The 27549-nt window shown below is 50.1% G+C and overlaps 1 protein-coding gene and 1 long non-coding RNA gene across 6 annotated transcripts in view; one reads left to right on the top strand and one right to left on the bottom strand.

Annotated features, from left to right (window-relative positions):
- The window catches only part of LOC309525381, a 189785-nt gene that overhangs the window by 24700 nt on the left and 137536 nt on the right, over positions 1-27549 (top strand). Inside the window, exon 1 of one of the 2 annotated variants that reach the window (XR_014216204.1) lies at positions 14059-14280. The exons of the other annotated variant lie outside the window; for it this stretch is intronic. This is a non-coding gene — a long non-coding RNA (uncharacterized lncRNA). Of the gene's footprint in view, positions 1-14058; positions 14281-27549 lie in introns of those variants that run through there. 2 annotated transcript variants of the gene reach the window in all.
- PRRT1 (proline rich transmembrane protein 1) lies at positions 789-26794 on the bottom strand. Of its 4 annotated transcripts, none has more exons than XM_082210591.1 (4): positions 26505-26794; positions 7528-7940; positions 5688-5864; positions 789-1524 (listed from the first exon to the last, which is right to left on the bottom strand). In XM_082210591.1, the coding sequence occupies exons 1-4, from the start codon at positions 26521-26523 to the stop codon at positions 1348-1350; spliced, it is 786 nt and encodes a 261-aa protein (XP_082066717.1). In that variant the 5' UTR covers positions 26524-26794; the 3' UTR covers positions 789-1347. The 4 variants fall into 4 exon arrangements, with proteins under 4 accessions (XP_082066717.1, XP_082066716.1, XP_082066715.1 ...); XM_082210590.1 differs by lacking the exon at positions 26505-26794 and adding an exon at positions 13742-13778; XM_082210589.1 differs by lacking the exon at positions 26505-26794 and adding an exon at positions 8754-9827 and having other exon boundaries at positions 5688-5813.

The following is a 27549-nucleotide window of genomic DNA, read 5'->3' as shown; positions in this document are numbered from 1 at the left end:
AACAAATAAATAATATCGCAATATTGGTTCCATAATCTGGCAATATATTGTGAATCAATATGTGTGTGTTAGGTCTGGTTTTCAACATGGTGATAAATCACCAGGTAAACATTGTGATATACTGATATATCATGATGTCTGAAATAATGTAACTATGTAGAGGTGAACGGTATAATGTCCTGGCAAGTGCTACTGCTTAGGGGTCTAAAACAGATAAATTTCACAATGTTGAAAACCAGGTATCACCCAGCTCTAATATCCATCACTCCCTCTGCCACCACATGGGAGAAGATATTTCTTTCTCCTACTCTCAGGTTCCCCCCCCCCCCCGTACGTTCTTTAGCGATGGGAAGTTTTTAAAAAGAAGAGTCATATGAAATGGAGAGGTATTTTTAAAAAGAGATGCTTTTAAGCAATACAGGGCATTCTTCAAAGAAACCTCGAGAAGGACTGGGAAGCTAGGAGCAGATGCACAAATGAAATGGTGAAGGGAAGGCTATGGCTTCCTAACTGCACATGAATCTTTTTGACCGCTATCTTGAATAATTCTTTGGGAATCAACCTATTTTAGAAGGGGTTCCTATCTAAAACAGAGAGCTAAAAGACAACAGAGCAAGGCTGTATTATTCAGTGCAGAGAGGAAGGGTGGATTTGGATGGGAAACAAAATGAAAGGGAGGTAAGAGGTTCAAACTGCCCCCAATATTCAGTCACTCCACCTCCTCCTGCAAGGAAGGGAGAATTGGCTGATGGAACAGCAGCAACATTGGCAGGGCATCTTATTTGGCCTTATTTCACGTGGTGGAACTGCCAGAAAGCAATTGTGGATACAAAGGGGTAATGCTTAATGAATACACAGGTGTGGTGCATTGTCCTGTTAAACAGGCAGTAGGATGCATGCAGAATGCAGCAGAAGGAAGGCGGCTGTTGCCATGGGCACGAGAGAGTGGAGCCTACTCTTTGGGAAGGAAAGAAGCAAGCAAAGTATTCTGGATTAAAATAAAAAAATCTAAAAACCGGCAGGATGGAAAATTCGTTGTGAGGAGCCCCAGCTGACGGGCCCCCTCGGGTGTGTCAGCATTCAGTCTGAATATCGTCTTCCAGAAGTCATTTTGCTGAGTAGGTACCATTAATACTGCCGGGAGCTTTGTGGGAGACGGTTGCCAAGCATTCCAAGTATTGTTGGCGGTGGGGGAGGAGACGGTTGCTAAGGACCGCAGGGGAGACAGTTGCCAAGGACCATCCTTGGGAGCAATGGTTGCCGGGGTGTGTTGTCGGTTTCCTTCCAGGGCTGTTGACACCGGTTGCCAGGGGCACAGGAGGAGTCGGAAGGCAAGGCTGCCGGGCGCTAGGGGTCCCAGTCATTGTCATGGTGCTGAGCAGCGATGATGATCACTACAGTGAGGATAGTGCACAGGACCATGGCCGCGATGCCCACAGCCAGGCTGATGAAGGAGAAGTTGCGGGCCTCTCGTGAGGCAATTTCTGCTGATACGATGTCACCGCGGGCAACTGCAGTCCGCACCTGAAGAAGTGAGAGGAGAATGGTTATTTCGTGTGCTGCTTAATGCCAAAATAGGCTTCTGAGCAAAACATAAAGGTAAAGGTAAAGGTAAAGGTAAAGGTAAAGGTAAAGGTACTCCTGCCCATACGGGCCAGTCGTGTCCGACTCTAGGGTTGCGCGCTCATCTCGCTCAAGAGGCCGGGAGCCAGCGCTGTCCGAAGACACTTCCGGGTCACGTGGCCAGCGTGACGAAGCTGCTCTGGCGAGCCAGCACCAGCGCAGCACATGGAAACACCGTTTACCTTCCTGCTATAAAGCAGTACCTATTTATCTACTTGCACTTAAGGGTGCTTTCGAACTGCTATGTGGGCAGGAGCTGGGACCGAACGATGGGAGCTCACCCCGCCGCGGGGATTCGAACCGCTGACCTTACGATCAGCAAGTCCTAGGCACTGAGGTTTTACCCACAGCGCCACCTGCATCCCATAAACAAAACATACAACCCAATTATTTGATTGATTGAGTGAGTGACTGAATTTATACACTGCCCTATACTTGGAGGTCTCAGGGCGATTCACAGAATAAAATCAAAATATAAAACCACAAAATACATAATCAAAATAAAAACAACAATCCAATAACAACCCCCCTCAAAAAAACCACATTTTAAAAGGGCATAGGATTACCCGTTCTGGGGGTTCCCGCAGGACTCTGCAATAAATTTGGAGGTGGTCAGAGTGTGTGGGGTGGGGAGAGCTCCCAGGCCCTTTTAATATCCTCCCTGTCTTTGTTAGCCTCTGTTAGACTGTTCATCTCTTCCCTGTCCCTGTTATTATCCGCTGGATTGTTTTAAGGGTTGTTTATTTTTTAATATGGTTTCAGCTTTCCAAATAGCTCAGTTAATTGATTGTGGTTGTCTATGGATTTTGTTCTCTGTGCTGGTTATGGATTTTATTGTGGCATCTTTGCGGTACTTTATTTATATTTTTGACTTTCAAAAGCTGTTTTTAATTCTCTGCGAGTTGTCCGGAGGCCTGTGCTTTACGGAACAATTAATAAATAAATAGTCTGGCTGGAACTTCCTGTGATCCTTCTGAGCAAGCCTGCTCGGCTCCAGATAACTTAACCTTGAAAGAGAGCGAACTATGCCGGCGTGGAAACTGGGCCCCAAGTGTGTGAAAGGAAATTAAAAAGAAGAGGGACAAGGGAGGCCGGGACAAGTAATAAACACAGAGGGTGGAATTGCAATTCCCTGGATTCCCTGGGAGAAGAAATGATTATCAGCAGTAAGTTATACTAAGAAACACACCCCATTGTGTTCAAATGCTTAGACCAGGAGTGGAGAGTCTTGGGCCCGTGGCCCAAATATGGCCCTCCGGGTATTTCTATGTGGCCCTCAGGATTCTCTCCAAGCCACAGCCCTCACCAGCCCTGCTCCATGACCTCCTTTGCCTGAAATGTGTCACTGAACTGTGAGAATACCTTATGCTTGCCTGGATAGAGAGAGATCTATATGTGGAAACCCCTTGACCTATGCAAAGCCTGCAACAGTTCTCCGATGAAAATAGGGATGTCCTAAGGAAAAGCAGGACATTCTGGGATCAAGTCAGAAACCGGGATGGCTTCTGTAAATCTGGGACAGTCCCTTGGAAAATAGGGATACTTGGAAGGTCTACCTATGCGTAAATGGGATGTTGCCTACATTACAAAGGGAAGAGCCACATCTGTCACCTCACCCACTTTTGCCTGTAGCCCCACCCATCACTGACATCTGCCCCCACCCCACCCCGCTCCCCTGAAGGTATTCCCCACCCTAAGCTTAAAGGTAAAGGGACCCCTGACCGTTAGGTCCAGTCGCGGACGGCTCTGGGGTTGCGGTGCTCATCTCACTTTATTGGCCGGGGGAGCCGGTGTACAGCTTCCTGGTCATGTGGCCAGCCTGACTAACCAGGCGAACCAGAGCAGTGCACGGAAACGCCGTTTACCTTCCGCCGGAGCTGTACCTATTTATCTACTTGCATTTTGGTGTGCTTTCGAACTGCTAGGTTGGCAGGAGCTGGGACCGAGCAACGGGAGCTCACCCCGTCACAGGGATTCGAACCTCCGACCTTCTGATCAGCAAGTCCTAGGCTCAGTGGTTTAACCCACAGTTAACTCCATTTAGGACTGTATCAAAAACCAGTTTGTAGCTTTTAGAAATAACTCCACAAGCACTTTCCCAACATTGTCATCTTCATAGCATGTTCCCAGAACGTTTTTCTCTCTGAGTAGGAGTCTGCGGCCGCCAAGCACCAGAGTTACATGTTATTTATTCTTTATGGGTGGGCGGGAAGGCAGGCAGGCAGAGATGGACTCAGCACCTCAGCTGGAGGCAAGAAACCTCGCGCTCTTCCAGCTTGGTAAAATGGCTGCCAGCCTCCTCTCAAGCATGGGATTATTTCCAGAGCACAGAACGAAGCGACTGAGTACAAAATGTGTGCGCGTGTGGGAGGTGAGGGGTGCCAGCCAGACGTGAACAGGGAGTGCGCCGAGCATATGTTCCTGAGGAATTAAAACTGTTTCCTTTCCCCCCGTTTTAACTGCTTGCATATTCCTCAAAATCTTCAGCCTGTTTCTGCGGATGAAAAAGGGTGGCTTGCCGCTCACAACATGGGACAGAATTTACCGTTGTGACAAGATTAAAACCTTCAACAGCAACAGTATCGGCTGCCACCCTATTCAAACCCATGGACTGCATTATGGAGCAGGGTTTTGTGACAGCTGTGATCATCGACCATGGGTCCCCAGATGTCATTGAACTACAACTCCCATCATTCCTGACCATTGGCTAAGCTGCCAAGGAATGATGATGGGTTGTAGACCAACTCTTTGACAGTGGAATGGTCTACCTCGGAAGGACTCTCCTTCATTGGAGGCTGTTAAATTATGGTTACCAGAAGTCCCCGTTTCCCGGGGACAGTCCCTGGATTTACAAATCTGTCCCTGGACAAAATCCATCCCCGGATTTCATTTAAGGTCCCTGGATTTATATTTTAAGTGTTGTGGATTTATTAGTAGGGAATGAATGTTGCGTGATTGGTTCAACGGCACAAAACACATCATATGGGGCTTCTGGAGAGGCAGTAGCTATGGGCCTCATCAGACCTAAATCTGGCCCTGGTGACCAACTCTTGAGATATTTGAAGATGACTAGGATATCTTCTCTCAGTCTCCTATTTCCAGGCTAAACATACCTAGCTCCTTCAACCATTCTTCATCAGGCTTGGTTTCCAGACCCTTTATTATCTTGGTTGCACACCTTCCAGCTTCTCAACATCCTTCTTAAACTGTGGTGCCTAGAATTGGGCGCAGTATTGCAGGTGTGGTCTGACCAAGGCAGAATAGAGTGGGACGATTACTTCCCTTGATCTGGACATTATACTTCTGCCGATGCAACCTAAAATAGCATTAGGTTTTGGGTTTTGTTTGCTAATGAACCCCCCCCCTCACAGAAATAGCAAATACATTTTAAATAAGACTGAAACCCCACCAAAGTAGACACTTGTGGTAAAGACCCATTTACCCCGCTGAGAAAGCCTGTTGGAACAGGAGTGTTACGTTTTCCATAGTCATAGCTGTCAACCTTCCCCTTTTTTGCGGGAAATTCCCTTATTCCAGCACCGTTTCCCGCTGCTTCCTGCTGCTATCCCGGATTGTTAGATATCCCGTAGACGGTCCCCAGGACAGGTGAGGCTGCTAATCCCTTATTTTCGAGGCTGCTGCTCCCTTATTTTCAAATCTGAAAGTTGACAGCTATGTCCATGGTATCGGAAGAATGCAGATAGTAAATGCTGGTTGTATCTTGACATGAAGGCTTTCCCACAGAACAAAGCCAACCCCACCAAAAGCCCTGCTCTGAGTTACTGCATAGCAGGTTTCTGAGATCTTTGCAGGAGAAGCTCTCCCGTAGACTGCCGCAATCTGGGTTTATAAGGGATAAGGCAGTCCCTCAAGTAACCTGGTCCTGAGCTGAGCAGGGCCTTATACGGATAGCTCAGTTGGTAGAGCATAAGACTCATGATCCCAGGGCTGTGGGTTCGAGCCCTGAAAGATTCCTGCATTCCAGGAAGTTGGACTAGGGCTCCTTCCAAGTCTACAGTTCTATGATTCTTGTACCTCCCCTCTTCCCTTCCTCAGCTGCTCACCTGCACGGCCTTGATGATAGCAATGATCCCCGTGGGCCAGAAGCAGCAGATGGTGGTGAGGACCGCGATGGGAAGGTAATCGTGGGGCGGGCGCCTCGGTTCCAGGATGGCGATGCCGGGGGTCATCTGTGTAGGGGACAGAGATGGTGGTGGAGGAGGGTTGGCCTGAGGGTAGGCCTGCAAGCAAGAGGGGAGAAAAGCCGGTGTCACAGGAGGAAGGCGTCTCCATTTTGCTTCTCTCCCGAAGTGTCAAAGGTGGCCTAAAGAATTCAGCACACTCAGGTGGATTTCATATTGTAAACCCCTCAGAAAGCATTGTTTGTTGTTTAGTCGTTTAGTCATGTCCGACTCTTCGTGACCCCATGGACCAGAGCACGCCAGGCACTCCAGTCTTCCACTGCCTCCCGCAGTTTGGTCAAACTCATGCTGGTAGCTTCGAGAACACTGTCCAACCATCTCGTTCTCTGCCGTCCCCTTCTCCTTGTGCCCTCCATCTTTCCCAACATCAGGGTCTTTCCCAGGGAGTCTTCTCTTCTCATGAGGTGGCCAAAGTATTGGAGCCTCAGCTTCACGATCTGTCCTTCCAGTGAGCACTCAGGGCTGATTTCCTTCAGAATGGAGAGGTTTGATCTTCTTGCAGTCCATGGGACTCTCAAGAGTCTCCTCCAGCACCATAATTCAAAAGCATCAATTCTTCGGCGATCAGCTCTCACTTCCATACATCACTACTGGGAAAACCATAGCTTTAACTATGGAAAGCATAGGCCCGGCCTGTTTGTAATGCACCAGGCACATGAATGGCACGATAAATGTGAATAAGCACTTGCAGTACTGTACCACTTCAGGATGCCGGTGGGAGACAGGGTTCTAGGGATGGGGAAGAATCTTGATTCACTTAAGTTTCTTAGATATTCACTTATGTTTTTAGATGTGATGAAACTGCGGGAGGCAGACAGGAGTGCCTGGCGTGCTCTGGTCCATGGGGTCACGAAGAGACGGACACGACTAAATGACTAGACAACCACAAATGCCACCCAGAGTGGCTGGGGAATCCCAGCCAGATGGGCAGGGTATAAATATAACCATAATTTAAAAGGCAAACCTGTCCAAAACCACACTTTCCAAAACAACGCACAGACTGAAACACAGCCACCTTTCAAACTTTGCTCCAGATTTTTGCAGTGCAGTTCTCTATCCAGATAACGTGCACACAAATGCAGGTTAAAGTGTGCCTAAAAATGCACAAATTAATGACAATAGCACGCAAAAACTCATAATATAGGTGACTCCCCACCTTTCTGGCACCCTACGTATATAAGTGAAAATTGCGTAAGTGGGGAGCACCCTCTAAATGCCCTCTCTGCCGCTCTCTCTCCAATCCAGATCAGAAATACTGTAGCAAAACTAGCCACAACTGGAATTGAAGCAGGAGGCAGGAGCATAGCTGTCAACTTTCCTCTTTTTAAAAGGGAAATTCCCTTATTCCGAATAGGATTCCTCGCAAGAAAAGGGGAAAGTTGACAGCTGTGGGCAGGAGAATGTGAGGGAAATTGGTGGCTGTGGCTGCTGCGCTGCCCCACATTTCAGCTGTTAGGGGGGAAGGCTGAGCAGCATAAGCAAAGCCCTGCTGCACATCCAGCCTCTTCTCTGCCCTCACTGATGTCGCCTTTGGGCTCCGGGAAGGGTCTCTTCACGGGCCACAAGAACTCTCCAGCTCTCTCTCCCCATTTCCAGGTATGAATTTAATGATTTCCTAGCGCCGCACATAGACGCAGTTGCCCGCAAGTTGATCACACCCATAAGAAGCACTTCAGATTGCCCACCACCATCAACAACTCACCGCCCCTACTGGGTAGACCGGAAGGTATGCCGTGCACGGCTGTAGCTGGACAGGGTATCCCGGGTGCATATAGCCTCCGATCGGTAGGGTCCCGACTGGTGGATGAGTCTGCACGACGTAGCCCTGAGGGGCTCCATTGAACTGAGTTTCCTGCATGTAGGGATCCGGGGGGAGGCGCGGCAGGGTGGCGGAATGGTGGCGCGGAGGGCGCGGCAGGGTGGCTGATGTAGGGGGAGGGCGTGGCAGGGTAGCAGCCCCTCCGAGCCGGGGCAATGTGGCAGTGCCTGAGTGGACGGTCGTGGCAGGGGGGTCGCTGTAGCCGGGGATGGGGGCATCTTGCGGGGGTGGAGGAGGCGGCTGCAAAGGGGCGTTGTAGGGGGGAGGAGAGGTGTGGGGGGCAGAGTCGGGGAGTCCTAAGGAGGAAGGAAAAGACAACATGGGGGTGGGGAACCACAAAGGAAAGATGTTAAAGGGGCATCAATATACACTCAGCAGCACAGCATAATTTGAAAAATTGGACTTTAGCTGGTAAGGGATTGCCCCAAAACAATAACAGCAACCCCCAAACAGGACTACTTGTGTCTTTTCCTTTTCTGCGAAACCTCCATTTCAACAACCAAACAAAGACACATTCATTTAATGAATCCAGCAACATTGTCTTGAATTCAAATCTCGTCCACCAAAGTGCTTGCAATCTGTCTGAGCTTCCTGTTGCCTACAAACCTGATACACATTCTCTCCATTCTGGCATTCGGATGACTGGTGAAAACAGCTTTTGGAACAAACGTACCAGACCTATGTATGCTTTTCTCTTAGCTCAAATAAGTTCTAATGCTGGTGGAATGCTCTTTCGATGGAAGCCCAGCTACACATCAAAGCACTCATCAGAGAGATGCAATGTGACGGCATCTTACCAGGCTGATATACAAGGGGCACACCATGCAGTCATATTGAACAAAGCCCAGAAACGAAGGTTCACAGTCTGTATTTTGCAGGATACAAAAACAACCCAAGCTTTAGGTTTGCACAATTAAGTGCCCCTCCAGATGTCCCTTTTTTCCAATAATCATTCATCATGCTTTGTGCTCATGATATTATTGGGGCGTTATACACATCCGCACTTTCAATATCATTTGCACCTGCAAAAGCTTTGGGGTGCTTTGCTTGCAGTAAGTCAATGACATAGTAACATTGGGGAAATACGGCAGAACTGCAGAATGGCATACCTGCCAAGTGTCCTGGGGGAAAACAGGATATCCTGGTTTTTTCTTGTGAGATTGTGGCGGCCATTTTGGGTGCTGTGCTATCGCGCTGTGCTCTCGCCCCCCAAAAAAACACTTGAGGGGGCAAGAGTGAGTCGTGGGTCATATGACTCATGTGGGAATGCGTCCCAGAAGATTAACATCCCAGTTTTGGGTGAACTGTCCAGCATAAATCCACTACTAACGTATTATTATTGCATTGATTACAGGCACTAGCCTGGAGGGGCCTTTTTGCAGTCTAGAAAGTGACAGAGAAAGACATTGCAAAATGTGGGATGAATGAATGACTATAACTAACAGTGAGATGTAGGAACACCCTGCAGGTCTATCAGGATGAATGCTCCTTGCCATATAACCACCGTGTAAACAAATAAGAATGAAGGCTTTCGAAAGACTGGATCTAGACCAGACTTCCTCAAACTCGGCCCTCCAGATGTTTTGAGACTACAATCCCCATCATCCCTGACCACTGGTCCTACTAGCTAGGGATCATGGGAGTTGTAGGCCAAAAACATCTGGAGGGCCAAGTTTGAGGAAATCTAGACTAACAATCATGTAAGCTTTGAGCAGGCAAATTAGGATGGATGCTGAATAAGCAGGTTTCCTGAGGGAGCCCTTTGTTCCAGCATTAGCTAACTAATTTCCTTTCTCTGCCTTTCCCTAAGCTACGCTCTTCCGTTCTGTGTGTCTTTTCAGTTTGTAAGCCTGAGGGCAGGGCCTCTGTCTCACACTTTAATCAATGCGAGTTGTTTTTTTGGAGATCACAGTTGTCTGAAAAGCGAGGTGGATCGATGGAAAATGACTGTAGTATGGAACCGGTGACAAAGAGGCAGGCAGTGGAGAGGGTATGTCAGGGACCCTGGGGAGACTGAATTACAAATGTCTTTGGCCTGAGGCAGGGAACTAGCCTAATGTGCTGCCTCGACATGCCCGGATGGGTGTTTGCCGCTTCCTCCTGAAATGGCAGCCAGTTGCCGCCATTTTGTTCAGCCTTCCATGCACCCTACCTGTTATGTATTGAAGTTCACCCACTACTTAATCCTCCCCCCCCCCAGCTGAGCCACATGTTAAGTTGTGGGTGAACATATCAGACGACACAGCGATTCTTCAAACAGCTCTTGTTTATTCACAGGCCAGAACAGAACTGAACTGAAGGGTTCAGCCAGCCTGCTTATATAGAGCTCCACTAGAATGCAACAGTAACCATTTTATGTAACTATCCAATCACTGAACGTCACTTTCAATCCCTTATTTGCATATGTGGACCTGAACTATCTGCAGCATCCCCCTGCTGGCCCAGGGTGAGAACTTCAGTGCATAACACCACACAACCTCGGTCAGCAGAACAGCCTTTTACAAGCAGGTGCCTTCTGGAAGCTTTGGACCGAAGCTGTGGCTGGTGGAAGTTGTGGTCTGAACAACCTGAAAGGAACCGAGGCTGGTGAAGGCTGTCCTAGGCCCACCAAGCCGTGCCAACAAGGAGTAGCAAGCAGGCGAGAGAATGGTGGCCATTTTGGTGGCTGTGATTTCACACCACAATTTCTCCCAGAAAAAAGGCTCTGCCCGGGCTATAATCTTGTGTGGCACCCCAAAATGTGTGTTTTGGGCACCGTGCCCCCCGCAAAAACATCTTTCTCCAGGGAAAAATGTGGCGCAAAATCATGTGAGATCATGGAAACCAAAATGGCTGCCCGTCTATTGTGATCAAAAAAATGGGAGATGGTGTCTGGGAAGACTGTATCCCATATTTTGCCGTCGCTGTGTTGGAGCATATGCTGGGACACCCCCACCTTATAGGAACATAGGAAGCTGCCTTGTATCGATTCAGACCCAGCTCAGTACTGTCTACACACCAGGGGTTCGGTTCCCAAACTGGTCTGTGGACCTCCATTGCTCCTTAAGATGTTCCGTGGCATATCTGCGTTGAACATAAAAAATATTTTGAATCCTGTTTTTATTTCTCCTTTATTTCTTACATCCATGGACTGCAAATGGTAACGCAAGAAAATGCAAGAAATAAAAGAAGCAATAAAAAGACAATTAGGAACTATGCCGCCTCTAGCACAGCACATTGCAATTGCTACAACAGGCAGAAAAAAATAGTTAAGTGGTCCGGGAAGACCCTCAGCTATTTTCAAGTGTTCTGTAGACAGGGCAAGTGTTTGGCAACCATGAATCTACGCTGACTAGAGCAGCTCTCCATGGCTTCATAAGGGCCTAGGAAGAGCCAGCAGCCCATTTAGTCCAGCATCCTGTTCGCATAGTGGTCAACCAAATGCCTGTGGCCAGTCGCCATGGAGATAGCCTTATCCTCTATGAATTTGTCCAGATAAATCCTGCTTAGAATCATAGAATCATAGAATCATAGAGTTGGAAGAGACCACAAGGGCCATCGAGTCCAACCCCCTGCCAAGCAGGAAACACCATCAGAGCACTCCTGACATATGGTTGTCAAGCCTCTGCTTAAAGACCTCCAAAGTAGGAGACTCCACCACACTCCTTGGCAGCAAATTCCACTGTCGAACAGCTCTTACTGTCAGGAAGTTCTTCCTAATGTTTAGGTGGAATCTTCTTTCTTGTAGTTTGGATCCATTGCTCCGTGTCCGCTTCTCTGGAGCAGCAGAAAACAACCTTTCTCCCTCCTCTATGTGACATCCTTTTATATATTTGAACATGGCTATCGTATCCCCCCTTAACCTCCTCTTCTCCAGGCTAAACATGCCCAGCTCCCTTAGCCGTTCCTCATAAGGCTTGGAGGTGCTAGGGATTGAAGCTGAGGCCTGGCCTTCTGCATGCAAACAGATGTTCTGCTACTGAGCTGTGGCCCTTCTGCGCATGAGTTCGGTGCGCCTCATGATAAGGCCTCAGAATAACTCTCTTCCAAAAGGCAATATGAAACCTCTGGATGGGCCAGGCCTGGTATAAAAGCTAGGAGCCTGACTGTTGAGCTTTAAGGCTTCAGCATCCACAGTGCTGGCAGTTCAACGCTTCTTGGCTGCAGCTGTGGAGCCCATTGTCCTTCTGTGCCTGGAGAGCCTACTCTTCAACACTTACAGCCTGGCCCTGGCCCCAAAAACATGTGGGATTTGTCAACAGCCGCCTGGTGTCAGCGCTCTGCCTCGCCCGCCCGCCCCTGCAGTGACCCTGAAGGAGACTACTGTCCTAGCTCCACAAAGAGCCATTGTTTGCCTAACATTCCCCACGGCTGTTTATTCCAGAGTCAAGCCAGGCAGGGCGAGGCAAACCACCTCAGGCAGCGTATTCGAGGGTGGCAGCTTCTCCAACCCTTCCTCCTCAGTCCCCAGGCCACTTTCCTCCGCTAGAGATCAGAGCGACATGCTTCACAGGCCTTCCATGCACCCACTAAACGGCACTATTGCTCTCAAGTGCGCTGGATAATGCTATCTAATGGCCTGCATGCACACCATTCATTCAAAGCACACACATACACAAATCCTGGGAACTGCAGTTTGTTAAGGCTGCTGGGATTGTAGCCAGGCCTACTACAGTTTCCAGGATTATTTGAGGGGTGCGTCCTCTAAATGCATGGTGTATATGCAGTCCAATTGCCGGCACTGAACTGCCAGTCAGCTTCTGTCCAAGTAATGCGGGTGAGATGTGCAGGAGGGCAGTTTTGTCCTTTGCCTCAGCAGCGGCGTAGCATGGGTTGTCAGCACCCGGGGCAAGGCAAGTAATTTGCGCCCCCTAACCCGTGGATTTGCGCTCCCTAACCCTACAAATCTATGCCTATGAATGATGGTCCCTCTCTCTCTCTCTTTCTCATATTCCAATTGATTCCCATTTCCGCCGATCGATCCCCAAAGGTCTCACCCAGCGAAATTCGTACATAATTACACTTCGCCATCTCTAATTCTGCCGCTTCCACCAGGAAATCATGACGGTGCGTTTCTCCTTTCCAAACTTTCCCCGGCCCTTTGCCGGCCGGTGCAGCCCTTTTGGCTACGAGCTCCCCTCCTTCTCTGCCCGCTTCCGACCCCACCTCCCCGTCCAGCCTCCCTACCTCCTGAAAAAAGGCGCCGGCGCCAAGCAGGACACCCCCGCGGGCATCGGAGAGAGGCGGGGCCAAGGGAGGCAAGCCAATGGGCGAGGCGGGGGTAGGTGGCCACGGGGGCGGGCGCTGCCGCAGTCCTCGGGTGGGCAAGGTAGGAGCAGGCAGAGGCTGGCCGGCCACTCTGACAATAGGGGCGGGCCAAGGGCACGACGGGGCTGGGCCCTCTGGACTCGCGCCCCCCCAGATGTTGCGCCCGGTGCGGCCGGCACCCCTGGCACCCTCCACGCTACGCCACTGTGCCTCAGGCAACAAATTGTCCTGGGCCGGCTCAGAATCCAGGCCAAGGGGAGAGAAACAGGGATGCCCAACCATGTGGTGTGTGGCCTACGGGCTCCCTCATGATAACAGCCTTTCTCTCTGGCGCAGACAAGAAGGGAGCACTCATCCTCTGACCAGCGAGAGACTCAACAGCGAGGACACACCATTTCAGACACGCCGTTTCAGAGCTCATGAGGGATTTTGTGGGACAAGGTGTCGGGAAGGGCTTGTACCACGTGGAACAGCCGACGCTTGCTGGGTACTGTCACAAAAGTCGGGTGCCTCTGTCTCTCTCTGCTGAGCGGTGGCAAAAGCTCATGGGGTTCCAGCCATCCCCACAGGAGAGAGTGGAAGACATGGTGGAGACTGTCATAGGTTTAAGAAATACGGTGTACAGCTGTACCTCGGGTTACGAACTTAATTCGTTGTGGAGGTCTGTTCTTAATCCGAAACCGTTCTTAACCTGAGGTGTGCTTTCGCTAATGGGGCCTCCCGCTACTGCTGCACCGTAATTTCCGTTCTCATCCTGGGGCAAAGTTCTCAACCCAAGGTACTACTTCAGGGTTAGTGGAGTTTGTAACCCGAAGCGTTTGTAACCAGAAGCGTTTGTAACCTGATGTACCATTGTATCCTTCAGTCTGCATGGAGGGAGTCCTGATCTTACCAGCATGGTTATTTCAAGAGAGCATCCCTAGAGTCCAAGACATCTCTCCCAGTCAGCCCTGCAGCCAGCCTGCCCAAAGATTGGTCCCAGCCTTCCTTCCTTCCTCTTCTTCCCAGCAACCTTGGCTACCACACTCCCTTTCCCTGTCTCCTCAAGCATACAGTGACCCCTAGCAACCTTCCAAACCCCTGTCTCTGTTCATTGCCAATGGCCCTCAAAGGCCCTCAATTGTTACTTAATGGCCCTAGCTCAGCCGGGTCCTTTTACATAGGCTAACCCAGGAATTCCTCTGCAGCTGGTATTTCTCCCTTCTCATCCTAAATACAGTGGTACCTTGGGTTACATACGCTTCAGGTTACATACGCTTCAGGTTACAGACTCCGCTAACCCAGAAATAGTGCTTCAGGTTAAGAACTTTGCTTCAGGATGAGAACAGAAATTGTGCTCCAGCGGTGCGGCAGCAGCAGGAGGCCCCATTAGCTAAAGTGGTGCTTCGGGTTAAGAAGAGTTTCAGGTTAAGTACAGACCTCCGGAACGAATTAAGTACTTAACCCGAGGTACCGCTGTATACAAAATCCTACCGTTTATTAATTCATAGGTTTTAGCCTCACCCGCTGACAAAACCCCTGTAACAATACATTCCCAATTAAATTGCAAATGAGCAACGTGAGCATTCATTGTGACTTTTCATTATCGCTGTTGCACAGCATGGTGTGGTTGCCATTAGAGCGGGGGAAGGGTGTGTGTCTCAGGGTCTAAGCCTTCAGGTGCTGCTGGACTCCAGCTCCCATCAGGCCTCAGCCTGCAAGGCCAATGGGCAGGCATGGTGGGAGTTGTAGTCCAGCGACATGTAAAGGGCCCACAGGTTCTCAGTCTCTATGTTAGGGGGTCAGATTAGAACTGGGCAGGCCTATGTTCAAATTCCTAAGCGAACAAGGTGACTTGGGGCCAGTTCCTATCCCTCAGCCTAAGATAACCTCACAAGGTTGTCACAGGGATAAAACTGCAGAGAGTTATTGACGTATAAATCTAAGAATGATATGAGCTCCAGAGGAGCCAATCCCCTGAGTCTGCCTGTGACTAAGGCATAGCTGTCAACCGTCCCTTATTTGGCGGGAAACTCCCTTATCCCAGTGCTGTGTCCCGCTGCTGTCCCGGATTGATGATGTCCCTTAAATTTCCCGGGTTTCATGGCCGCCCGGCTCAGGAGGGAAGCAGCGGTTCGGGGTCCTCCGCCTCGAGAGAGCAAAAGAGAGCATGCACACGAGCTGCCGCGTCTCCGTCTCTCCCTTTCCCCCCTCAGGGGCACATCATGAGAAGACGGGCGGCAGCGGGTGGGCAGGCAGCCCCTCTCTTGCGAGACTTCCGTCGCGCTGCCAGGGGAAGCCAGAGGCAGCAGCGGCGGCTGAGGAGGCAGCCTGAGGGAGGAGGAAGAGGAGGGGATGGGGAGGGACGCAGAAGGGTGGCACTTCAGCGGCTGCGCCACAACCGCCTCATGCCAGGCTCCTGGGGGACAGCGTGGGTGAGAGTCTCCCTCCCTCTCGGGCGGGGAAGGGCCGATGGAACTCATAAGCTAAGCAAAATCCCTTATTTTGGCTGCTGATCGCTTATTTTCGAGGCTGCTGGTCCCTTATTTTCAAATCTGTAAGTTGACAGCTATGGACTAAGGGTGTGCTTTCTGACTTTCAACGTGCTGGAGGCAAGGCCCAGCACGGCGCCACATGCAGGGATGCAGCAAGCAGCGTCCCTGAGAGTCAGCATGCCTCTATCAGGAAGAATTGGATGATGAGTTCACATCCCATGCAGAGATGCTGCAGGAATGCCCGGTTGCGGCACGGGCTGATTGGAAAGAAGCAAAACTGGAGCAACAAACCACACAAAGACTCAGCAGGGTCTGTGGGTGGGTACTTTGGTCCTGCAAGAACCTACAATTACATCCCTCCAAAATGTTCGCTGTTCCTCTGGCAGAACACTAAAGTGCTACAGCCCACAGTTCCTGGCCTGAATTCTTCCCGTGCTCTCGGGCAAGGTGGCTCCTCGTGGTGATATCAAGCCCAGTAAATAACCTGAGCCCCTAAATGCACGGCAATCTCTCCCTTACCTCTTTCCCCTTGACCGAAAAGGAACCCTGCCGCAGGCTCGTGCTAAGAGTCCTGCCAGGGAGCCGTATAGAACTCTGTACAAGAAGCAAGTAAGTTACCAACATCTGCACGGGGCCTAAATGCACGCTCTGGCACCAGCTTCACCTGAAAGGAGCAGGGAGATGGGCCGATCTGGCGCAAATAGGACAGTGGCATTGAGGCAGGGCCGTCCCTTCTGTTAGGCAGGTGGCAGATACTGGGAGTGGGGGTTGCAGTGGCAGCCCCTGTGGCCATTGCTCCTGAGCACTGCAGCCAGACGGACCTGTGGCACCAGCTCCGTGCCACATCAGAGCAACATATTGATTACATTTACAGTGGTACCTCGGGTTACATACGCTTCAGGTTACATACGCTTCAGGTTACAGGCTCTGCTAACCCAGAAATATTACCTTGGGTTAAGAACTTTGCTTCGGGATGAGAACAGAAATCGCGCAGCAGCGGCACGGCGGCAGCAGGAGGCCCCATTAGCTAAAGTGCTGCTTCAGGTTAAGAACAGTTTCAGGTTAAGAACAGACCTCTGGAACGAATTAAGTACTTAACCCGAGGTACCACTGTATATCCTTCAACTCAAGGGGGAAAACGTGGTTCTCTTCCTCCGCATTTTATCCTTGAGGCTGAGAGATTCTGACTGGCTCTTATGGTTAACCCAGTGAGTTTCATGGATGAGCAGAGCAGCGGTTTGGGCCCTGATCCCAGGCCCTTGCCTGACACTCTAAAAACTACACCACCACTGGCTCTCACTAATCCTTTGTTGTTTTCTCATTATTATTACTATTATTATTATTATTATTAGTTATTAAACTTATTTGTGGTTCTTTCCAACGTGCTGCCTGCATTAACCTTGCTTGCCACCTATATATGAGTGTGTGTGTGTCAGTATGATATGATCGCTCTGTATTGTTAGATTTTAGGATGGAGTGCTGTGCTGCCTACGTTCCCTTCAGTTCGTAAATTCCTTTTTTTGCCCACCAGCTCACTACTTTGTGTCAAGCTCAGCTTATTTCCTGACTAACAGCGCCATTTACTCAGCTGCACCTAAAGTATTCCACGGCACAGTTTCCCTTAATGAGGAGGTTAATCTGATTCAGCTTAATATAGCAAACAGGGGACCTTAATCGTGCCTTCAGTGCGCATTTATGCTTCCGTTGATCACAACGGCAACTTGCTCTTCAGCACAATAATGTCGCTTCCGGTGCCTTTGAGGATTGAACTGGCTCATTGCCTGCTATTTTATGGGGGTTCTGGCACACCTTTGTCAAGATGTTAAATTCTAATGTGCTTTTAAAAGGGTATTATCTGGCACTGTCAACCTTGGCCCAATAACGTTTTAAAAAGCAACAGCAACGCGCCCCTCATTGGCTTAGAAAGGAAAATTGCAATTAGAAACTAAAAGGAATTTTAGGCACCCTCCTTTAAAAAGGTGGGGGAGAGAGAATAGGATGTTGTCACCATTCTTGTTCTCTTTGGCAGAAACATAAAATCATGACTGACAGTCTTCCTGTTTCAGTCCGTATGTGTGATACTTGCTGCAGCCTGTGGCCTTGAAATCTTATTTGCAGCACATGTTCTAAGAGGATTTTATTCAGAAACTAGCACCCCTGAAAATCAGCGACAACTTTATAAAGGAAGGGCTTGTGTGGAACTGTTCCGGAAGCTCTGCAAACACCATCTTGGTAGTCGGTATATCCCCATGATTACGGTAAATGGTAGTTGTTGTAGCAACGAGATCATGATTGTATTCACTTCCTTTGATATCCGCTAATCGGCTTGCTTTATCCTTATCTGGGGGCATGAGGTGCTGGGCTCTGTGCCCAGAAAGGGGCGCTATCTGTAAGATTTGGGTATTTGCCACCTATGCCCTCATCTGGTCATGTGAAGCGATGAGAAGTACCTGGCCAAAGTGACATATGCTGCTTTGTGTATAAAGAATGTACGGTATGAATGTTTGCTTGGGCACAGACAAGCCATCCCCTCGCTGCAGTGTTTACCCCACATCTATAAAGGCTGAGGGACTTGGCAGGCTGCTTTGCTGTCAGAGAATGTGTAGGCCTTTATTTAATAAAGCACTAGAACTGATCATTCTGACACGTTCTCCGCCGCCCCCCTACAATTTTCTTGTCTTTGCTCCCCCCCCCGCCTGCCTTCAAAAGCTGTCCGGCCAAGGCTTCGCGGACCTCTCCGCCAGCAGCGGCAGCGCTGCCGCTGCTGGCGGAGGGTTGCCGGCATGCCGAAGCCCGCGCGCGCTGACATCAGCGCTCCCAGGCTTCGCGGACCTCTCCGCCAACAGCGGCAGCGCTGCCGCTGCTGGCGGAGGGTTGCCGGCATGCCGAAGCCTGCGCGCGCTGACATCAGCGCGCCCAGGCTTCGCGAACCTCTCCGCCATCTCCCTGCAGCCCCTTGCTGCAAAAGACGATCTCCCTGCAGCCCCTTGCTGCAAAAGACATCCGGGGGAAGCGGGGAAGAAGCGCGTCGCTTCCCGCTGCCCCCGGACCTCTTTTGAAGCAAGGGGCGGTGGGGAGAAGCGATCTCCCCGCAGCCCCTTGCTTCAAAAGAGAAGATCCGCTGTCCCCGGGGCAAGCTTCGTTTTGCGAAGCAAGCCCATAGGGAAATTCGTCTTGCGAGGCAACTCGAAAACGAAAAAACCTTTCGTTTTGCGAGTTTTTCGTCTCGCGAGGCGTTCGTCTTGCGGGGTACCACTGTACTTCGGGTTAAGTACTTAATTCGTTCTGGAGGTCCGTTCTTAACCTGAAACTGTTCTTAACCTGAAGCACCACTTTAGCTAATGGGGCCTCCCGCTGCTGCTGTGCCGCCGGAGCACGATTTCTATTCTCATCCTGAAGCAAAGTTCTTAACCCGAGGTAATATTTCTGGGTTAGAGGAGTCTGTAACCTGAAGTGTATTTAACCTGAAGCGTATGTAACCTGAGGTACCACTGTAATAGCTGTTAGTTTTGCCAGAGTCAAGTATTCATTTAGTTTACAAATCCATTCCTCCCTTAAGGTTAGAGTTTGTGACTTCTGCTTAGCAGCAACCACTACTCTAGTTTCTGTACTTGCATATAAGAAGATTCTCCCCCCACCCCTGTGGTATCTCTTCCCCAATCAATCCAAGGAGATATATCTCCGGTTTTTTTTATTATTGATATTTTCAACATCTTCTTTAATTCTTCATGGCACGTTTGAGATCCTTCTTTGGTATCCCTGCACCCAAGCCCTCCTTTGGGCCTGAGGTTCAGAACAGGGCTGTAGTTCGGTGGCAGAGCATCTGATTTGAATGCAAGAGGCCCCAGATTCATGCCCCCCTTCTGAAACCCTAGAGAGCTGCTGCCAGATAGTGCAGGCAGTACTGAGATAGATGGACCAATGGCACAAGAGAGAAGAGAGGAAGATGATGACAATTGCGCAAGCGGAAATCTACTGAACGCTTTGGCTAAAAACTCACTTCTGTTTCTAGCCCCACCCAACGTTGACATGTGGCCCTCAGAGAGTTGGCCAGAAGGGAATTCGGCCCTCAGGCTGAGAAAAATCCCCCCCCACCCCTGCCCTAGAAACCTAGGAACTACCAACAGAGTAACAAACGAGATAGCCAGCAATTTGCTGCCCTATTTAACAGCATCCCAAAATCGGCCACCTGAGGCAGCTGCCTCACGCCGCTGAATCACAGGCTGGCCCTGCGGCCGCATCCACGTCCCTAACCGGTCATTACGCTCTGGGTATTTTTGTCCAGCTGCCCTTTCCCTTCAAATAGCGGTTCTGCATTAAATTACGTTGGCGATGTGTTTGTTTGTTTGTTTGTTCCCCGCCCCCCTCAAAGGCCGCCCATAGCATCCTTTAAAGAGGCGGTCAAAAAAGGAGGGCAGGTACACAACACATACACACACGCACACCGACACACAATTGCACACTGACAGCTTTTCCAGTGTGGCAAATATATATGATCCACTTTGGGGGTCATACAGCTGCCCTCTCTACACACAGAGCACACAAAATAGATCTTTATTCATGCTCTCTCTCTCTCTCTCTCTCTCACACACACACCCTCTCCAAAGTAGGCCATCCCTCCAGAGGGTGAACAAATTCCCGTTATGGGTTTTTTAGGTCACTTTGTTTGTGCTTGCCTGCTTTCTATTTATAGAGGGAGAAGGAAGAAGTGTCCTGGGGGGAGAAGAGAAATGGGGTGGGGGGGGAGGTTGTAAGGGGGTTAGATGAATGAGTGAGTGGATTACAAAAGGCACATGGAGAGGTTTGTTGGGATTCAGATGCGCGGTCTCGGCCCCCCCACAACCTGGGCAGGTCATTTTCTCCCTCGGCATCAGTTACCGGCCTTTATTATTATTTTTTAAATGATATTTATTAAAGTTTCAAAGAAAAGATTACATAAATAAAAAGAAAAGAAAGAAAGAAAGAAAAAGAAAAAAAAAACTTTAAAACCGAGAGCATCCCTCTCCCGGGCAGGCTGGTTGTGATGGCGAGGATAAACCGGCTTGTAAGATTCTGAAAATTTCGTAAAGGTTAAATGGGGCATAACAGCTCAATGGCTGCTGATGTTTCAGGGCCAGCAAAGGACGAGGCCTTTTTTATTAACCTCACATTCCCTTCAGGACCGAAACCATTAGCAAACAAAGCCACCCGTTCTTCCCCCCTGTTTCCGAATATCTCATCCGTCAATCCGTAATGAGCAATAATAGTACAAGGGGCAAGATCCAGGAAATGTTAAGCTCTTCTAAGCCGTATTGATTCCAATTAGAGCGGTGGGCACGTGCCGAAGCGTCTTGCCGTCCAATCGATGGGCTGAAGTGCTTAACTTTGGTGGAATTAAGCCCTTTGTATTGGCCTAGGCCTCTTCCTAAACGTTCAGCGGGGCTTACAACAGCGGTGCAAGGTAGGCTAATATCATTCCTATGTCTCCGGAGGTGAGGCGGAGAGATCGTTTTGCTTAAAGCCCCCCAGCGTACAATCTTGGAATTCAGAAATAAGTCCCTTTGAGCTCAGTGGGAGAGTTTAACATTAAGTGCGTATAAGATGGCAGCCTTGGTGAGTCAGTGGCCAAGAGGTGACGTCTGAATTGGGGACTCCCAAGCATGCAATTCTTTGTCTCAGCTGCTATAATGCACTGGTCTCAGAAAAATGGGTGTGCACAGATCCTCCAATGTCCGTATTTTCCAGGGACAGTCCCAGATTTACAGAAGCCACCCTGGTTTATTTTTTTATTCTGGAATGTCCCACTTTTCCCTGTTTTCATCGGAGAAAGGTTGGAGAGTATGCAACTCTCGAGCCAAGGAGATAAGAAACTATACAACCTTTGATGGAATAGGAACTATTTTCATCAGAGAACTGTTGGAGGGTTTGGTGTGCAAATAATAATAATAATAATAATAATAATAATAATAATATGCTTTATTTATACCCCGCCGATTTGGCTGGGCTTCCCCAGCCACTCTGGGTGGCTTCCAACAAAATATTAAAATACAGTAATGCATCAAACATTAAAAGCTTCCCTAAACAGGGCTGCCTTCAGATGTCTTCTAAAAGTCTGGTAGTTGTTTATTTCCTTGACATCTGGTAGGAGGGCGTTCCACAGGGCGGGTGCCACTACCGAGAAGGCCCTCTGTCTGGTTCCCTGTAACTTGGCTTCTCGCAATGAGGGAAGCACTAGAAGGCCCTCGATGCTGGACCTGAGTGTCTGGGCAGAACGATGCGGGTGGAGACACTCCTTCAGATATACTGGACCAAGGCCGTTTAGGGCTTTAAAGGTCAGCACCAACACTTTGAATTGTGCTTAGAAACATACTGGGAGCCGATGTTTCAAGACCGGTGTTATGTGGTCCTGGCGGCCGCTCCCAGTCACCAGTCTAGCTGCCGCATTCTGGATTAGTTGTAGTTTCCGGGTCACCTTCAAAGGTAGCCCCACATAGAGCGCATACATATACGCATGCAAACAGGAAAGAGCAGAGTGTGTATGTGCGTGGAGAAAGGAAGGCTATTCAAGGCTGTCAGGGGTTCAGGAGCAGAGGCGAGGGCAAGGGAGGAAACAGAGAGCGAAGGGGAGGAGGCAGAAGAAAGGATGAGTGATGACGACGACCCGAGATCTCCGAGTCTTTCCAGTGAATCAGAAGATTCACAAAAAGGAGCACCAGTGGCCAGGGCAAGGGGGGAGACTAGGGGGACACCCCAGGAAGAAAGAGCCAGAGGGGACTCAGAGGGGAGCAGTTGGAGATCGGGACCAACGTCACCGCCAGAGAGTAGGGAAGAGGAAGAGCGCCAGGGAGCAAGCGCTGGCAGCTCGCAACAGGAGGGAGGGCACGAGTCAGGAGTGGCCACACCTCCATCGGGGAGCGAAGTGACGGTTAGACGGAAAGTGGAAGGTTGGGCGCGCGCGCCAAGTTCAAATGCACAGGAAGGTGGCGCAGTAGGCAGCCCGGAAAGGGAGCCAGGTCCTAAAGCCCGGCGCAAGGAGACAGGAGAGTCAGGGGGGTCAGCGTCAGAAGAATCCCGGAAGGAAGAGACCCAGGGGGGCAGAGGGACCCAGAGGAGAACTGTCAGGCGGAAAAGATGGAGCAGGGCTAGGATATTAAGTTGGTGCGCAAGGGGCGGAGACTCAGACGGAGCTTCGCCGACCTAAGCATAAGGCGTAGGGTTGCACGCAGCAGCTCAAGAATGGAGACTGTAACTCAATAAAGACTTTTATTTAACGATCGCTGGCTAGCGTGATCCTCTGTGAGCTAGGATCTGGAAGTAACCCTGACAAAGGCCATGAGGTAAATTGGGGCTAGGAATCCTTTGCAACCCGAGGGCCAGGTTTCTGAGGGCCACATGCCAGCGGTGGGCAGGGCCAGAGGCAAAAATGGGTGGAGCAATAAGCTTCCCTTCCTACAGGAGTGTAGTTTCTACACTCCGCACACTTAGACACACATGTTCTTCTCTGTCCCTCCACCCAGACAAGCAAGAGCCATGGTCAGAGTTCAAGGACCTATTCCAGCTAGGTAAAAACCCTCAAGCAAGGTGCAAGGCAGGGCTGGCAGGGTGTGGGTTTGTCCTCAGGAAATCTCCAAGCAGCTGATGGAGAGCCCTGGAGGACCACATTCGGCTCCAAAGCCTAAGCTTCCCCACTCCCAAATTTCCTACACTTTGTTGTGTAAGTGTGGGAGAGCAACAGGTCACATGGGTGTCCACAAAACCACCTGCGTGATCCTGGCATGTCGTCCTAGAATGATGTGCATGTTCAAACGGGCTGACATCCTTTGTAAGTATGTTAAATTGCTTCGTTAGTTCCCGTAAGGGTATTTTAGTTCTGGTGGGGCATAAAACAGAAGGGATTCCTGAAGGAGCCCTTTTGGAGTGGCAGCAATGAGTGTGTCTCTGTGGAAGTTTCTGCCTGCTGCATGTGTGCACCTGCGAGTTCAGAAACTGTTGTGGAAAATACTTGTGCGTGTCCATGCCCATGTGTTTGTGTATGGTGTCGTGGGCTGCCTAAGTGCGACATGCATAAAATACATTTGTATACTAGGATGTAGTGTGTTGGATTTCTGTTGTGCTCTGTGTGCATTGATTATGTGTTAGTACTGACGGGTGTGTGTATGTGTGTGGGGGCACTATCCATATAAAGCACATCCATCGCACATTTTAAGCATGCCTTCTCCCAGAGAATTCTGGGACCTGTAATTTGTTAAGGATGCTGAGCAAGCACTGAATGAGCTTTAAATGTATGGCGTTTGTGGTATATGGCAGGGATGGGGAACATTTTTCACTCCAGGGGCCACTCTCCCTTCTGGGTAACTTTCTGGGGCCCACATTCCTATAGCGGACAAGGCCAGAGACAGAAACGCGTGGAGGAAGGAATGCGAATTTAACCTTTGTACAGTGGGCTAATTTCCATCTAGGCCAGAGCTTTCCATGTTGGGGGACACACTTTTAAGATACGCTTTATTTCGCAACACAGTAATTAAGTTCTATTAGCAAACTGGAGGTTAAACTAAACCCCTTTCCAGCCCCGGGAGGAGCGCGGGGAGCGTTCGCACGACACAGCTGCAGCCAATACACTAACACACAGTTTGGAAAGCTCTGATTTAGGCAAACAAAAGCCATTACCAGATATCAAGAGCACCTTCCAGACAAAGCACTCCTGGATACTGTGAAGTAGGGCAAGTGAGGGATGTGGTCTGAGGAGAGGTGTGTGGCCTCTGGAGAGTTCTGAGGGCCAAGTAGAGAGGCGTGGAGGGCCGCATTCAGCTCCAGGCCCTAGCCTCCATACATACCCCAGGTATCAGATCATTTGTGAACATGCAAAAGCTGTGTCAGTGAATTTGTGTTTTGGAGGTTGTGGTCCGACTTCCTTTGCAAATGATGGGAAAATGCAAAGGCCAAAGGGAGCTATGTTTACATGATAGCGGTGCACGGAGTGTGTGTGTGTGTGTGTGTGTGTGTGTGTAAGATTGGCAAGTAAGGTGCTGGAGGAGACTCTTGAGAGTCCCATGGACTGCAAGAAGATCAAACCTCTCCATTCTTAAGGAAATCAGCCCTGAGTGCTCACTGGAAGGACAGATCCTGAAGCTGAGGCTCCAATACTTTGGCCACCTCATGAGAAGAGAAGACTCCCTGGAAAAGACCCTGATGTTGGGAAAGATGGAGGGCACAAGGAGAAGGGGACGACAGAGGACGAGATGGTTGGACAGTGTTCTTGAATTGCGGGAGGCAGTGGAAGACAGGAGTGCCTGGCGTGCTCTGGTCCATGGGGTCACAAAGAGTCAGACACGACTAAACGACTAAACAACAACAACAAAGGAAGAATCTTGAGAGAACCGAGTTCTGACAGCTCAGCTGGTAGAGCGTGAGACCCTTAAACTCAGGGTTGTGGGTTCAAGTCCCATGTTGGGCAAAAAGATTCCTGCATTGCAGGGGGTTGGACTAGATGACCCTCGGGGTCCCTTCCAAATCTACAATTCTATAGTTCTATCTGATTGACCAAAGGTTCATACCACATCCCTTCCTTTTCTTAAATGCAAGCAGAGTCACAATGAAGGAAAGCGCTTTAGATATTCTTATGAAGTCTGGATGCAATTGAGCCGCTCCTTAGATGCCCACGCCATTCCTTCTATATCAAGGGGAAGCCCTTCTTTAGATGTCGCCCATTTGCCATGTTGGATTGGATTGGTGGCAGCCCGAGTCCAGTATCTGGAGGGCACCCTTGTTCTGCCTCTGGATGAACAAGGGACGAACAAACACTGGGACCCACAGAGACCTCTACACCCCCTGCCCCAAAGGCAGAATCCTAAGCAATCAGACCTAGCCTGACACCATTACTAACAGAGAGATGCTGTGCGGCTCACACCTCAAACCCCGTTGTGTACCCCCATGACGGCCCACACCCCCACACTTAAAAAAACCCAAACGATATATAAATACAGTCTTCTCTCCACTGCGAAAATGCAGATGCACATTCCTCGCGGCAATATTTGGCGAGGCAGTATAAACAGAAGCGGCTCCGCTTGTCATGTCATATCAGTGGCATAATCCCTCTGCTCTCTGTACCTGCCGGATCCCATCTCCCATTTCACACCCTGCCTGATACACACACACACACACACACCCCCCGAACACCCAGACACATAACAGATGACATCACAAAGTGATGCGCACACAGTTACCCCCGGCACAGCGCTCCTGCTAAACAGTCTCACACCTCGCACATGGAATCTTGCGTCCCTCACCCGTTGCACACGCTACCTGTGCCGGTGACCTCCGTGGAAACATCTGATCAATGCACAAGCTCACCCAACTCTCCAGCGTACCAAACATCCTCCTTTCTGTGCATGTTTGAGGGAGAAAAAAACCCAAATAATTGCAAGCGCATTACACACACACACACACACACGGTTGAGGCTAACTCTCTTTTTCACAGAAATTAACGGGCCTTTGTAAGCTGTATTTATTCATTTCAATGGGGTTACTCTGAGCAGGACCAGCACTGATGCAATCTACAGGCCCCAGCTGACTGCACAACCTTTGGAAAGGCCATATACACAGATACCTTCAGCTTCTGCACTCCTCCTTTGCACACCTGTCAACACAACCACAAAGGCATTTTCCACAAGAGCTCCGCAGCACAAATCCCAGCAACCGAGTGATAGGCTGGCACGGTTGCGAGAGCCTTAAGAACTGCGCTCCGCTCCTCACAGCGGACCCATGCTCCCTCTCAAATTTCTCCTCTGCAAGCTGCATTCGTGGACAGAACATTGCACCGAAATATTTCCATTCTGCACAACGCGCAGCATTTGCACGACCCCCTCCTGACAGCACCACACACGGCGGGATAATTCCCGCACACAGCTTGATGGGCACATGTGCAAAAAAAACCCCCCAATATATATATGTATCTCAGATCTGCATCAGAGGGAATGGCACACGCTATATATATATATATATAAACAGTCTTCATGTGCCGTTCCCTCTGATGCAGATCTGATCTTTCCCCCCCCCAACCCCACCAAACGCCCACCTTGCGCCCAGCTACCCAGGCGGGCCCGATCCCCGCCTGGTCGTTCCCCACCAGCAGCATCCTTTATTAAGAGACCCATCCTTCACCTGTTTTCTCCGAAGACATCTCTGCCGCTGCTCTCGACGTGGCTGCCCCTCTGTGTCTGTGTGTCTGTTGTGGAGGCGGGGGGGGGGGTTAGAGACCCACCGGAGGAGGGAGAGAAAGCTCTCTGCGTCACCCCCCACCAAGAAAAGCCTCCCTCGCCGTCTCCTCCTGTCTCTGCCTTGCTTTGCCTCCCTCCCTCTTTCTCTCTCTCCCTCCTTCCCCGGACGAGCCACGCGGCTCTTGCTGTCCCTGCGAAGATGATGGGGGGCGATGGAGCGAGAAAGAGGCGCGCGCGGGTGGGGTGTTGGGGGGGGGAGTTAAAGGGCCAGGCGGCTTCACGGGCAACCCACGGAGCCCACCTCTCGGGTGTTTTTCTCCTGCGATGCGGGATAGCTCGCTTTCAGACCCAGGAGGACTTTCATAGGTCTCTGACATACATATATATACACAGGAAGCTGCGTTGTAATTTTTGGTCCCATCCAGCCGCATATTGTCGACACTGACTGGCAGCAGTGGGAGATGCCAGGGATCGAACTTGGGATTTTCGGCATTCAAAGCAGATGCTCTACCTATCATTGTAGAACTGGAAAGGATCCCCCAAAGGTCATCTAGTCCAGCCCCCTGCAAAGGCAGGAATCTCAAGTAAAGCATCCATGGCAGCTGGGCCATCCAACCGAAAACCTCCAAGGAAGGAGAGCCCACAAACCCCCAAGAGAGTCCGCCCCACTGTCAGAAAGTTCTTTCTCTTGTTTAGTTAGAATCTCCTTTCTTGCAACTCGAAGCCCTTGGCTCGAGTCATATGGTCCAGAGCAGGAGAAAAACGAGCTTGCTCCATCTTCCATGTAACAGCGCTTGAGATATTTGAAGGTGACTATCCTATATCCTAAGGGACGCGGGTGGCGCTGTGGGTTAAACCACAGAGCCTAGGGCTTGCCGATCAGAAGGTTGGCGGTTCGAATCCCCGTGACGGGGTGAGCTCCCATTGCTCAGTCCCTGCTCTTGCCAACCTAGCAGTTCGAAAGCACGTCAAAGTGCAAGTAGATAAAT

The sequence above is a fragment of the Podarcis vaucheri genome (assembly GCF_965113315.1).
Source record: "Podarcis vaucheri genome assembly, chromosome: 2".
Taxonomy (NCBI): Eukaryota; Metazoa; Chordata; class Lepidosauria; order Squamata; family Lacertidae; genus Podarcis; species Podarcis vaucheri.
The sequence above is the reverse complement of the archived record's forward strand: the minus strand, read 5'-3'. Positions and strand labels throughout refer to the sequence as shown.